General features: G+C 36.0%; 1 protein-coding gene across 11 annotated transcripts in view; it reads left to right on the top strand.

Moving 5' to 3' along the window:
* The window catches only part of LOC127986815 (hemicentin-1), a 159527-nt gene extending 144790 nt beyond the window's left edge, over positions 1-14737 (top strand). For 7 of the 11 annotated variants that reach the window (XM_052589072.1, XM_052589068.1, XM_052589067.1 and 4 more), the window contains 5 exons: positions 5603-5932; positions 9644-9973; positions 10263-10568; positions 12083-12142; positions 14470-14737. In XM_052589072.1, the coding sequence (XP_052445032.1) occupies positions 5603-5932; positions 9644-9973; positions 10263-10568; positions 12083-12142; positions 14470-14477 (1034 nt within the window). In that variant the 3' untranslated portion in view covers positions 14478-14737. The remainder of the gene's footprint in view (positions 1-5602; positions 5933-9643; positions 9974-10262; positions 10569-12082; positions 12143-14469) is intronic. The other 4 variants (XM_052589074.1, XM_052589075.1, XM_052589073.1 and 1 more) reach the window with 4 other exon arrangements.
* Positions 14738-15472: the final 735 nt, after the last annotated feature.

Below are 15472 nucleotides of genomic sequence, written 5' to 3'. Positions count from 1 at the left end.
TGGACGTCTGCTGGGGGATTCCTCGGTCAACGATCAGCTCTTAAATCTGCGACAGGGCAAAAGGACCTTCTCAGAGTTTTCCTTTGAGGTTCACACTTTGGCCGCAGCAAGTGGTTGGAATGAAAAGGCCCCACTAACTGTACATATATTGACGAGAACTAAATCCTGCACTCCGACTCAAGCTCGCCATATATGATGACAATCTGGGATTGGAAAAATTTGTGCAACAAGCTCTGCATGTTAACCTAAGGTCACAGTCTTGCTATGAAGAAGCAAACCAAGTGAATCATTTTCCTCGCTCAAGCATGCCTGAGAAAACTCCTGAGCCATCCCCAGAAAAGATGCAAGTGCATTCCCAATGACTATCTCCAGAGGAAAAAAATCGTCGCAAAGAACAGAGATTATGACTGTACTGCGGGGGAGGAGAGGCAATGAGAGAATACGTGGAGGAAGCCCTAAGACAAGGGTACATTCGGCCATCCACTTCTCCAGCAGCAGCTAGTTTCTTCTTTGTTCCAAAGAAGGATGGAGGGTTGAGACCATGCATCAACTACAGAGCCTTGAATAAAATAATGGTAAAGTTCAGCTATCCTCTTCCACTAATCTCATATTCCCTCAAACAGCTCAGGGATGCCCGTATCTTTACAAAACCGTACTTACGGAGCGCATACAACCTGGTCAAAATAAGAGAGGGGGATGAGTGGAAAACGGCTTTCATCACCCCTGCTGGACACTACGAATACTTGGTGATGCCGTATGGTCTAGTAAACGCCCCCTCCATCTTCCAAAGCTTTATGGACAAAGTTCTCAGTGAGTACCTGAACCAGTTTTCTCTTGTGTATTTAGATGACATCCTCATTTATTCACCTAATGAAAAGGATCACCAGTATCATGTTGCCAAATACTCCAATGTCTCAGAGAATTCTCCCTTTATGTCAAAGCTAAGAAGTGTGTCTTTCATCAACAGTCCATTGAGTTCCTAGGTTACATGATCAACAAGGAAGGGGTGAGGATGGATAACAGTAAAACCCAAGCCATTAAATCATGGCAAACACCTAAGACCATAAAGGAGCTACAAAGTTTTTTGGGTCACTAATTTCTACCGTATATTTATTAACAAGTACAGTATAATTACTGCCCGCTTGCCTCTCTCTTAAAGGGGAAACCCAAAATTATCCAATGGACCCGGGAAGCTGAACAAGTCATCCAAGCACTAAAGGAGGCCCGACAGCCGTTTCTTGTACTTACAGATCATAAGAACCTACAATATATGAATGAAGGCAAGAGACTCAACCCTCGTCGAGCCAGGTGGGCTCTATTCCTCACAAGATTCCACTTTCAGATCGCCTATCGTCCACGATCAAAGAACACCTGAGCAGATACCCTGTCTCGTCTCTACGCCCTTGAGGAAACCCCTGAGGAACCAGAGCCCATACTACCCACCAACCTGTTTGTTAATCCTATTCAGTGGGATTTGAAATGCTCAGAGAACAAGCTCAACAGCAACCCATTCCACCCGCATGCCCACCTGGGAAGACATTTGTATCCAAGGATCATCGCAGGGCCCTTATCTCCCAGGTACACTCCTCTGTTGGAACAGCAACCCCGTTGTAAATAAAACTGTTGCTTCTTTGCAGAGCGGGCATTCTTCTCATTACTCAATGTCACTGTCAGTCTCACTTCCGGCTATATAACAAACTGAGCGCAAGATTCAGGATATCAGTCACTTCTTACGAACTTTCTGCCATCAGAACCAAAACCTTTGGAATCATTACCTCATCTGTGCCGAATCCGCTCAAAGTCTCAATGTACCCTAGGTTATGAGCCTCCACTGTTTCCCTGGTCAGTTGAGCCCTCGGAAGTCCTTGCTGTCAACACCTGGTTCCAGAATAGTGAGAGGGTTTGGGACCAGGCCCACCAGAATCTCCAACAAGCCGTGAATCGTCAACAACACTTTGCTGATACTCACCGAAGGCCGACCACCACACACCAACCTGGTCAACTGGTGTGGCTCTCTACCCGAGATATCCGTTTGAGACAACCCTGCAGAAAGCTCAGCCCTAAGTACATTGGACCTTTTCCCATTGAACAACAAATTAATCCTGTCACGTATCATCTACGCCTGCCTGCTCAATATCGGATACACCCCAACCCCAACACCCCTGCTAAAACCCCATCACGCACCTGTCTTTGTTCCCTCCGCAGACCCAGTCCCTGATGACGAACACCCGTTGCCACCCATTGACGCAGAACCCATCTACAATGTAGGAGAGATACTGGACTCCCGACGTTGTGGTGGGTGATTGGAGTATCTTGTAGACTGGGAGGACTATGGACCAGAGGAAAGATGTTGGGTGCCTCGTCAAGATATCCTCGAACCCAACCTGCACACAGACTTTCATACCCAGAATCCCGAAAAACCCTCTCTACGACCCAGAGGTAGACCACCACGGCGTCTGAGAGTTAGGTCCGCTGGCACGGACCTTGAAGGGGGGGAAGTGTCAGGGATCTGGCAAGCCCGGTCTGCACCAATCACCAATGCTCACAGTGACCTGATTACTAACCAGCCACGCATCACGGAACCAATCAGAGACACCATAAAAGCACTCTGTACCTCAGTTCCCCGTCAAGCCTCCAGGAACAGGAACGATCTCCTCAACGTTGTCTCCTAAGCTCCTGCAATCCAGACGTAACGTATACTCACCTTAGTGTTACACTAACCTGAGTTCTTGTTCTGCTGTTCCCAGGACCGTGGATCACCGTGCAACATCAAATGATTCAACGGTCGTTGTATTCTTCCGTGTTTACTCCGAGCTGGTACTGTCTTAGGCTTATAAGAAGGAAGAGAACATTAGTGAGTGATCAGTGACTGTGGCTTTGACATCTGCATTCTGAACGAACTCACCTGTGTGATTCCCCATTCCACATGAATACCATACTGCCCACACTAGAAGAACGGAGCTTCACCGAGCACTAAGGAACTGAAAATACACTGAGCACTTGAACTTTTATTTAATAAACACAATTCTGAATTCACCTTTACATATGTGTCCCGAGTCCTACCTGACAATGTGATTGATTTGATTGTGCATGTTTTTTTTTAATCTTTTACTCTTTTACTTTTAGATTCTGTTACCATTTCCATGCATTGTACAACTGAGAGACTGTAACAACTGAAGTTAAAAATTATAATTTGTGTTCTACTGAAGAAACAAAGTCACATACATCCTGAATGCCCGGAGGGAGCACATAAACATCAAATTTTCATTTTTGGGTGAACTATCCCTTCAAGACCAGCTAATTTGTGACTTTTACAGTACATTACGATAAAAAGCTTATATAACTTACCGGTACCAAATGGTTCCTGGGCAAATTCCAAATGAAAGTGATCATCCCTATCCCCTTGGAGTGTGGACTTTGGAGTGAATAGGGCATGTGCGTGCCATTAAGTAGTCGTTAGGAATGCACTTTGCTAAAAGAGCAACATAATTTCCTCATTATCTTCAGCTGGGATGTTCCTACGACAGTGCAGCATGTGTCCGTCAGCAGATGTCGCTGTTTCACTGTTATAAATGTTTTATTTATTTATTTATTTAAATACGTTTTAAAAAGCCAGAGAAAACAGAAAGACTGAAGTCAAGGGTCAAGAGCCCAACTAAAGCAAACAGTGATCTCTAACATGGTTACTTCAAATGAAACAATGAATCAACATCTAAACCTTAGTTCATTCTCAATAAGATCTTCTGTAGACGTCTGACAGAAATAAAGTCAGTCTGGTTATTAATAAGTGGAGCTGGTGATGCTGCTTGTGGGGTTGTTTAATCAGATCTTGAGAGATTTCATGTATTTTATTTCAGTTGATTTCATCTAAGTCTGTGTCTGAAGTCAGTTGTAGTAGTTCTTGTGTTTCTCTTTTCTTCAGTGATTCTGTTTGTTAACAGCAGATGTTCATCACTAATTCTCAATCAGCACTTAGTTAATCAATTAATTACTTAAATGTAAGTTTTAAAACTTACATGGTTTAAATCAAGGCAATCTGTTTACTCAAACGGTTTGAGTTAAGTTATTTGTCGGGTTTTACAGTGTATATAATATATAAAAACAAATATATATATAACTTTTTAAAACATTAAATGTATATTGTTTTTATGTCGATGTCCATCAGTTAATCTGCTGTCACAGGAACATTCCAGCTGAAGATAATGAGGAAATTATATTGCTCCTTTGGCAAAGTGCATTCCTAACGACTATTTAATGGCACGCACATGCCCTACTCACTCCAAAGTCCCCACTTCAAGGGGATAAGGATGATCACTTCCAAATTTAATTAGCCCGGGAACCGTTTGGTACCGGTACTAGTACCGGAGCATCCCTATTTGCAAGAAGCCTACATGTCAACTTATTCTAACCCTAATCCTTCAAGTCTACTAATACTCTACTAATAGTCTAATGAGAGTTAGTAGATTAAAAAATGCTACTTACAGTCAACAGAATGTGTTAAAGGGACAATTAAAATAAAGTGAAACCGTGTCTTCATTTAAAATAAACCATGAATAGGCCAGAAGTCCAGTTGCGTTGTGATCTAGTGGTTATTTTGTGTACTGTAAAACAACAAGAAGGTAATTTATTTGCTAATTTCATGCATTGTTTAATATTTATTAAAAAAAATTACTTTGATTTTCTGAAGTGAAGTTGAGATCAACTGAAAAATTTCTGTTTTAGAATCAAGGGGTACCAATAGAGTCTGTACAGGCCCTGATCTGGAGAGTACATATTTGTCTGAACCAAGGCCTTCATGGGGAAATCTATTTAATAGCAGTTCACTGGTTTGAAAATAGTATGATGAATGCATTTTTTACATTTTCACCCAAATACACAGTGATGAACACAGTCACAGACTATCAGACTAAGAAATCTGCTTTAGAAAGCTTTAGAATTTTACAGATATTATTTATACTCTAACAACAACATTACACACAAACTAAAGTTAAAAACATGGGATCAAGAATAACGGGACATTTAATACTTTTTTATCGTTTTAGGTACCGTTATTACCGTTCTTATTTTGTGAATCATCCGTCTGTTTTCTTAGAAATAATATTTAATATGGTCAATGTAAAGCAAACCATGGTTTATTTTGTGGTTACCATGGTTTAACTATAGCAATAGTAATTGTTTGTTTATTTATTTATTTGTAAAACCATGGTCAATTTTGGTGTTTGGTAGCTTTGATCTCATAAGCATCATAACAATATTATTATTATTATTATTATTATTATTATTATTATTGTTGTTGTTGTTGTTGTTGTTGTTGTTGTAACATTTCTAATCATGTTACATAACAATAAAAATGTAATGTTAATGTCCTAAAAAACATTTTCTTCAGCCATGTATTCTGGGTTCAAAAATGTCTGCTTGGAGGTAATATGCCATTAATACAATTTTAACAGAACATAGTTTTAGTATTTATAGAAAAAGACCAATGACTGAAAAAAAAAAAAAAAAAAAACCATGAGGGGAAAATAATTCCAGTCAGCACCTCAACACACAGCTGTCTATTACTGTATGTACTGTACAAATAAGATCTGTTATTGTTCTTCAGGTGTGTTTGGAGCAGATGAAGTGAAGTCAGTGTCAGTGATGGAGGGAGATTCTGTCACTCTACACACTCATGATACTGAAACGCAAAGAGATGATGAGATAACGTGGAGATTTGGACCTAAACACATTCTCATCTCTCAAATCGACCGAAAGAACAATATGATGACGATATTTGATGATAGTGCTGATGGGAGATTCAGAGACAGACTGAAGGTGGATCAGACTGGATCTCTGACCATCACAAACACCAGAAGCACAGACTCTGGACTTTATAAAGTACACAGCAGCAGATCAGAGACGCCGCTCAACACATTCAGTCTCACTGTCTACGGTGAGTAGAGAATTATAAATAAGTCTTGCTTTATTTCTTTGATATTTTACATCATTGTAATCTTAAAAATAAATGGTGAGTAGAGAATTAAAAATATAACTTTTAGGTACGGAACGACCGATATGCATTTTTCAGGGCCGATGCCGATACCGATTATTACAGATCAAGGAGACCGATAACCGATATTTTGAACCGATATGTGTCTAGTGTAAAAATGAAAATTAATGTCAAAATTAAGAATAAAAAGGCCTCTGACAAAGACTTTAATTCTTAGAACTGTTCATAATAACAACGTTAATATAAATAATAACAACAAACATAAAAATTGCTGGGAGCATCTATCAGCTGCATTCTGTAAACTAAGTAATATATACATTTGGAAATTATAAATCTACGTAACTAAGTTAAGTAAAAAAAAAAAAAAAAAACAACAAAAAAAAAAAACAATAAGTACATGTAACTTGACCTGTTAAATTTTATTGAGTAAATTTAAATTAAATTAGACAAAAGAAATTGCACTGTAAAACCTGACAAGTAACTTAACTCAAACCGTTTGAGTAAACAGATTGCCTCGTTTTAAACAATGTAAGTTTTAAAACTTTGCATTTAAGTAATTAATTGATTAACTAAGTGTTGATTGTGAATTAGTGATGAACAGCTGCTGCTAACAAACAGAATCACTGAAGAAAAGAGAAACACAAGAACTACTACAACTGACTTCAGACACAGCCTTAGATGAAATCAACTGAAATAAAATACATGAAATCTCTCAAGATCTGATTAAACAACCCCACAAACAGCATCACCAGCTCCACTTATTAATAACCAGACTGACTTTATTTCTGTCAGACGTCTACAGAAGATCTTATTGAGAATGAACTAAGGTTTAGATGTTGATTTATTGTTTCATTTGAAGTAACCACGTTAGAGATCACTGTTTGCTTTAGTTGGGCTCTTGACCCTTGATTTCTGTCTTAGTCTTTTCTCTGGCTGTTATAACTGTGTGTTTCTAAAACACATTTGTTGCAACTCAAAAGCCTAGAAGGAATATAATCATGTGTTAACCTGTACCTTAAACTTTATATTGGTGATGATAATCATCAATTATTGAGGTGTACGGTGTCTAATTTCTGGTAAAACTGGTGTTATTTAAATAGATTGATTATAGTAAAAGTGTTTCAGTGCCAGTAGTTCTGTGATAAACCGTTATTATAAAGGACTTTCCAAAAAGTTTGGTCTTCTATGTTGTTAAGAAGTCACACACAGACATAAATAATCAGCATATGAACCTCAACAATGGTGACCATAAAAAAAAAAAAAAAATGCTGCAGAGCATGCTGGGAGCCATGGATGAGTTTTGTACTACAATAGTAAACAGCATGCACTGCAGTGTGTGTTTTTTCGTCACCATTGTAGAGGCTCGTATTCTGATTATTAATGTCTGTGTTTGACCAATTCATGCCATAGAAGAAAATTGTATGTGTAAAAAGTGTTTGGAAAGTCCTTTTTATATTAACTAAAGATCACCAAACCACTGGCTCTTAGAATCATTTGTACTATAATCACTTCTACTAATTACACAACACCTACTTCATCAGAGATTAGACTCCGTACAGCTCAATAACTGATAATTATCATCACAGCTATAAAATATAACAACCTACACCTAGGTACAGGTTAACACCTGATGATATTTTTTTCTGGGCTTTTGAGTTACGACAGATGAGTTTTAGAAACACATGGTTATAACAGCCAGAGAAAAGACTAAGACAGAAATCAAGAGCCAAGAGCCCAACTAAAGCAAACACTGATCTCTAACATGGTTACTTCAAATGATACAATAAATCAACATCTAAACCTTAAGTTCTTCTCAATCAGATCTTCTGTAGACGTCTGACAGAAATAAAGTCAGTCTGGTTATTAATAAGTACAGCTGGTGATGCTGTTTGTGGGGTTGTTTAATCAGATCTTGAGAGATTTCATGTATTTTATTTGAGTTGATTTCATCTAAGTCTGTGTCTGAAGTCAGTTGTAGTAGTTCTTGTGTTTCTCTTTTCTTAAGTGATTCTGTTTGTTAACAGCAGATGTTCATCACTAATTCTCAATCAGCACTTAGTTAATCAATTAATTACTTAAATGCAAGTTTAAAAACTTACATGGTTTAAATCAAGGCAATCTGTTTACTCAAACGGTTTGAGTTAAGTTATTTGTCGGGTTTTACAGTGTATATAATATATAAAAACAAATATATATATAACTTTTTAAAACATTAAATGTATATTGTTTTTATGTCGATGTCCATCAGTTAATCTGCTGTCACAGGAACATTCCAGCTGAAGATTATGAGGAAATTATATTGCTCCTTTGGCAAAGTGCATTCCTAACGACTATTTAATGGCACGCACATGCCCTACTCACTCCAAAGTCCCCACTTCAAGGGGATAAGGATGATCACTTCCAAATTTAATTAGCCAGGGAACCTTTTGGTACCGGTACTAGTACCGGAGCATCCCTATTTGCAAGTAGCCTACATGTCAACTTATTCTAACCCTAATTCTTCAAGTCTACTAATACTCTACTAATAGTCTAATGAGAGTTAGTAGATTAAAAAATGCTACTTACAGTCAACAGAATGTGTTAAAGGGACAATTAAAATAAAGTGAAACCGTGTCTTCATTTAAAATAAACCATGAATAGGCCAGAAGTCCAGTTACGTTGTGATCTAGTGGTTATTTTGTGAACAGTAAAACAACAAGAAGGTAATTTATTTGCTAATTTCATGCATTGTTTAATATGTATTTAAAAAAAATTACTTTGATTTTCTGAAGTGAAGTTGAGATCAACTGAAAAATTTCTGTTTTAGAATCAAGGGGTACCAATAGAGTCTGTACAGGCCCTGATCTGGAGAGTACATATTTGTCTGAACCAAGGCCTTCATGGGGAAATCTATTTAATAGCAGTTCACTGGTTTGAAAATAGTATGATGAATGCATTTTTTACATTTTCACCCAAATAAACAGTGATGAACACAGTCACAGACTATCAGACTAAGAAATCTGCTTTAGAAAGCTTTAGAATTTTACAGATATTATTTATACTCTAACAACAACATTACACACAAACTAAAGTTAAAAACATGGGATTACGATTAACGGGACATTTAATACTTTTTTATAGTTTTAGGTACCGTTATTACCATTCTTATTTTGTGAATCATCCGTCTGTTTTCTTAGAAATAATATTTAATATGGTCAATGTAAAGCAAACCATGGTTTATTTTGTGGTTACCATGGTTTATCTATAGCAATAGTAACTGTTTGTTTATTTATTTATTTGTAAAACCATGGTCAATTTTGGTGTTTGGTAGCTTTGATCTCATAAACATCATAACAATATTATTATTATTATTATTATTATTATTATTATTGTAACATTTCTAATCATGTTACATAACAATAATAATGTAATGTTAATGTCCTAAAAAACATTATCTTCAGCCATGTATTCTGGGTTCAAAAACGTCTGCTTGGAGGTAATATGCCATTAATACAACTTTAACAGAACATAGTTTTAGTATTTATAGAAAAAGACCAATGACTGAAAAAAAAAAAAAAAAAAACGTGAGGGGAAAATAATTCCAGTCAGCACCTCAACACACAGCTGTCTATTACTGTATGTACTGTACAAATAAGATCTGTTATTGTTCTTCAGGTGTGTTTGGAGCAGATGAAGTGAAGTCAGTGTCAGTGATGGAGGGAGATTCTGTCACTCTACACACTCATGATACTGAAACGAAAAGAGATGATGAGATAACGTGGAGATTTGGACCTAAACACATTCTCATCTCTCAAATCGACCGAAAGAACAATATGATGACGATATTTGATGATAGTGCTAATGGGAGATTCAGAGACAGACTGAAGCTGGATCAGACTGGATCTCTGATCATCACAAACACCAGAAGCACAGACTCTGGACTTTATAAAGTACACAGCAGCAGATCAGAGACGCCGCTCAACACATTCAGTCTCACTGTCTATGGTGAGTAGAGAATTATAAATATACGTCTTAAGTCATTTCTTTGATATTTTACATAATTGTAATCTTAAAAATAAATAAATGTTAAAATAAAAGTAAAACAAAGTATTTTTGCTCCTAAATACCTTTAATAAATGTATAAAAATATTTATTGTATCATTAATTATCAGTATTTAACATAATAAAACTGTATTCTCTGATTATGTATTTATGCATTGAATATGACTGACACAGACATACTCAACACATTAAATCACTGACAAATAACAGCTCTGTTGTTTACTAATTCCAGCTCCTCTGCCTGTTCCTGTCATTACCAGAGACTCTTCACAATGTTCATCTTCATCATCATCATCATCATCATCATCAGATTGTTCACTGCTGTGTTCAGCTGTTAATGTGGGTGATGTGACTCTCTCCTGGTACAAAGGAAACAGTTTATTGTCCAGCATCAGTGTGTCTGATCTCAGCATCAGTCTCTCTCTTCCTCTGGAGGTGGAATATGAGGATAAAAACAGCTACAGCTGTGTGATCAACAATCCCATCACAAACCAGACTCAACATCTGGACATCAGTGAAGTCTGTCGACCATGTTCAGGTACACTCGTTAACTCTGTCACATTTCTTCTTTTATTTTCCCACATGATTTTTTATTCTGGTTTGTTAGGTATACAGTAGGCTATGTACTTTTAATGAATAATATACATGTGGCATAACAATATATAGGCTTAGATTAAATTATCACTAGTAGCGACTAAACCACCCCAGGCTGAACACCTGGGGAAATACCAATCAACAAATCAAATAAAAACATATCAAATGAAGCTTTATTACATTACAAATAAAACTGAAGCCACGACAATAAAGAAAGGAATCAATTAGGTTAAATAAAAAAAAAAAAAAAATCTACTAACTGAGTCGAGGTTTCCCAGAAAGTGGGCAGGCCGAGCATTGAGCATCAAACCGCCCACAATAAGACAGCCCCTCTGAGAATGAAATCTAACAAACACCCACACACACTAATAACATCGCACAATAACATCGCAGATGTGAGAAGTTTCATGTTTAGTCACAAGGAGGCGCTCCAGGATCCTCATCTGCTTCAAAAGACCAGACTAGAACCAGAGCTCTAAATAAAAAATAAAAAAATAAAAAAACAAGACACTCTGATCCTGTTTTGTTCAAGTTAGAATTATTTAGTCTGTTAAATCCAGGTTTAACTATTGAAACCTTTTGAAAAAGAAACAGTTGTGTTAAATTATTAGGGCGTTTTCCCTTTAGACCACAGGAACGGTGTTCTGATTGGTTGTCTGTACTCTGGTGGGCGTGGCTACAGTGTTGTGAGGTCAACATCAGTCCTTTTCTGAAGAATCAGACATTCTGACGTCAGAACACTAGGAGGAGATGATGAATTGCTTTAACAAGCCTCAGATGATTTGTGTAAAGCAAATAAAACTTGAGCAAAATAAATGATCTCTTTTTGCATATTGGCTTCATCCATCCTAAAAGATGATTTAAGGGCATAGTAAGTTTGTTATATTGATGAAAATTATTTGACAAAACATCTCAATTCAGTTTGCTAGTCTTAACTGCCTACAAATAAATTGTTATAATACAGTCCCTCTGGGATTTTGTGTTCTGCGATCGCTGAATTTATTGCAAATTAAATAGGGTTATTTTTAAAATTGTGGTTAATGCCACAATTTTCGCAAAAGCTTCTAAATTTTCGGAATTGCTGCAGATTTTGGGTTCGAATGCGTCCCATGATGTCATTGCAGTGCGCATTCAGTCAAAGAAAGGTTGATGTGAAAACCAGCAAAAACATTGTTCAATAAACACAAATCACCACCATTCACCATGGATTTAACAGTAAAACTACAGGAACAACTTGTGGCAGAAATGGTTTTATGTTTTCAGGTGATTTTAAATACTTTAAACAACTCTCATGGTAACCTTTTTCTTGCTCTGTATTCTTTCAGAGAAAAGTTAACGAGTGATATAATTTAGTGAAATATTTTGGGTGAAGGTTACAGGAATTGACTTGAGAAACTGCAGCCATCTTACTGTGGTTCTATATATTATATCTAATATTCTACATCGAATATTTTTCAGCTCATCCTCCCGCTTCTGCCGTAACTTCAGAAAATCCTTCATCATCTGAAAGTGACACAGGTAATGACACTGATATTCAGATCAACAGCACAATTATTCTCCAGATTTGCATCTTCAGGGAAATGGAGGCATTCTCTTTATTTCAATTCTCAGTCAAACATCATCAAACTATATGTAATATATAATAACTCTTCTGTAATTCTTGGATAGACTCCAAGGCCGTTCTTAAAACTGAGAGATTAAACATTCAGGTAACTGTCAAAATAGGTTATAGAACAAATTGGAAACTCCAAGGCACTCTCTTTAAGAAAAATTAAAAAACCTTTATTTTATGGCTTGGTCATCATAAACCTTTAAAAACTCTGATGCGTTTCGGCATACAAGCCTTCGTCAGGGAGTCAACGAATAGGGACCTAATGTCAGAATAGGTTATTGCAACAGTTCAGTAATACCTTAATTAAGCTTACAAAAACACTAATATTACAGTACACTAATATGTATTGATTTGTGTAAAATAACATTAAATTCTAGTGTATATATAGTATACTGTATATCATCATCTGTTTTAGGAGCTCTGTAGTCTAAAAATGAGACATTCTGATCTCGTCTGGTTCAAACTGATTTTTACATCTTTTAAAAATGTTTACATTTTTACAGCGTTTCTGTGAAAATAAACTATTAAACTTCCTGCTGAACACTTGGGTTTCCTGTGAGACTAAAAGCTGAAGACACTTGCCAATTTAAATGTGAGAAAAGGAACAGAGATTGTACAGAGCAAAATGCCCAGTGGTGTTAATTTAACACTCTGAGTGTGGACTCATATAAACACTAAAGCAGTGTTAAAAGTAACAGTGAAGCAGAGTTGAAGTTAATGAGATAATTAAGAAGTTAATTGAGTTATGATTGAGCATTAGTGAAGACACCTGATGTTAACAAGCAGAATCACCAACCGAGAAAATCACAATTTGTGTGTCACCATTATAGTGGTCAGTGTTTGCTTTAGCTGGGATCTTGGCTTGTAACTTTTTATTTTTAAAGTTTGTTTGTCAAACCAAGAGCAAAAATCATCGCGTGTTGATGATTATGTTTTAATGTAATCATTGTTAGACATGAATCACTGAACTCATTTACAGTCTTTTCTCAAAGTAAAACTTCCACATTGTTTGTCACAGCTTTGATTCCACAATGAAAAAAAAATCTGTATTTTCTATACATTTTGTAGGTATTTCTTGCAAGTGATTCTAATTTTTTTGTTTATTAAAGAATTATAATTTTAGGCACACACAGATAACAATAATCAGTGTATGAATCTCAACAACGGTGACAAACAACATATTCAGATAAACAGACCAACTCTGAACATCACAAAACTAGATACAAAAAAATTAACATTAAAAACAGCAAAAATGAAATATAGTTATTATAAAAGTTAAAAAGACAGTTCAGCTCATAATTTATTCATGCCGCAATGCATGATGGGAGCCATGGATGAGTTTTTATTGGCTACAACATGCTTTTTTGGATGGTCACCGTTGTTGTGATGCTCACGCTGATTCCTGATGTATGTGTGTCTAAACAAAAGACTTCTTTTTTACGTAGTACTAACTATTAAAAACATGTCATACTATGTCAGAAATGCTGGGTTGCTTACTTTTCTTTTTCACTTAATTTATGTATGCAGTAAAGAAACCTAAACTCAAGCATTCAGGTCACTCTATAACAAAAAGCTCAAACCACAATCAATAGCACACATGATTGCCTCTGCTATGGTCTGTCTGTATGATATAATTCAGTCACCACAGCCACATACAATCTAAAGATAATAATTGAAGGGTCAAGATCCCAACTAAAGCAAACATTGACCACTATAATGGTGACACACAAATTGTGATTTTCTCGGTTGGTGATTCTGCTTGTTAACATCAGGTGTCTTCAATAATGCTCAATCATAACTCAATTAACTTCTTAATTATCTCATTAACTTCAACTCTGCTTCAGTGTTACTTTTAACACTGCTTCAGTGTTTATATGAGTCCACACTCAAGAGTGTTAAATTAACACTGGGGATTTTGCTCTGTAGAAACACAAAAATTGCCTTTCAAATTCTAATTCATTTTTTTTTAATCTCATTTCACTACAAAAACAAAAAGTTACATGACATTGCACCTTCCCATAAATGTGCTACATGTGACTAGTGATTTTAGACATGTTTTTTTTTTTTTTTTTTTTTTTCATTTTCCATATGTCAGTTACAGATATTATAATATGCATTCTCAAATAACTTCAGGTTTTTGTCAATGGTTATTTTAGAGCTTCTGTAGGTTTTGCTTCTGTAACATCAGGATTGTATTTCTCCTTTGACCTTTTGTGTTTGTGTTGCTTTACAGGAATCTGAAGTGATGGAGGTGATTTACATGTTTCACTACAGAGCATTGATCAAACTCTCCGTGACTGATCAAAGTAATTGCCTTACATGTATTACTGTTATGATTTTAATAATAGCATTTAAATGTCCTTATATCAACGTCTGAATCTCAGACTTTATTGTGTAATTTGTAACTGTAGCAAATTTGTAATAACTGTACTTTGTGGAAAGTGGCTGATTCAGGATTGTGTTTTTAGCAATAAATTACTAACTCTTCAGCAAGCATCAAACATCGACACAGTTTCTCCTCATTAATGTCTTCTGATGTCCATGGTCTGTGAGAAGGTTAAAAGTTCATAAAAACCAAAATTGATAACACATCTCTATACAATAAAGCAGTTTGATATGAATTAATTGCTCAAAACTGTTAAGAAAAACAATGAAAACAATCAATTCAGGTGTGTTATCTGCTTTAAAAGACCAGGATACAATCTGAGGTCTGACTGAGGTCAAAAAACTAGACAGTCGGATCCTGTTGTGTTCAGAGTAGATTTAGCTTTGTGATAGAAGGCACAATTCAACTGAAACCTACTTTAAAAGATTTTAGATTTTTTTTTGGTGGGAGTGGATGCTGTTGAGATTTTCACTATCCAGCCGACAAAACAGTTTATTCCAGCCTGAGACAGTTTGCTAGTCTTTACCATTCAATGAATAATCTTAATCATAATGAATAACATTTACAAATAGTAAAACAAAGTACTATTATTATACTGTGTTTTTTTACCATGTTAATCAAGTGCAAGATTCAAGTGAACATTTAAGTTCCATGTCAATAGAATGGTACCATGGTGCCACTGCTGCATTTATTTATGTCAGAGTAATGATAAAATGAGTTTTTGCAGGTTGTTAACGCACATTAGCCCACTTAAGTGACAAATGTTTATATTCATTGTAAAATGGCACGTCAAATGGCATAGCGCCATACAATCTGATGTAAAATAAAACCGGTAGGTCTACAACTTTTA

This window comes from Carassius gibelio, chromosome B22 (assembly GCF_023724105.1).
Source record: "Carassius gibelio isolate Cgi1373 ecotype wild population from Czech Republic chromosome B22, carGib1.2-hapl.c, whole genome shotgun sequence".
Taxonomy (NCBI): domain Eukaryota; kingdom Metazoa; phylum Chordata; class Actinopteri; order Cypriniformes; family Cyprinidae; genus Carassius; species Carassius gibelio.
The sequence above is the reverse complement of the archived record's forward strand: the minus strand, read 5'-3'. Positions and strand labels throughout refer to the sequence as shown.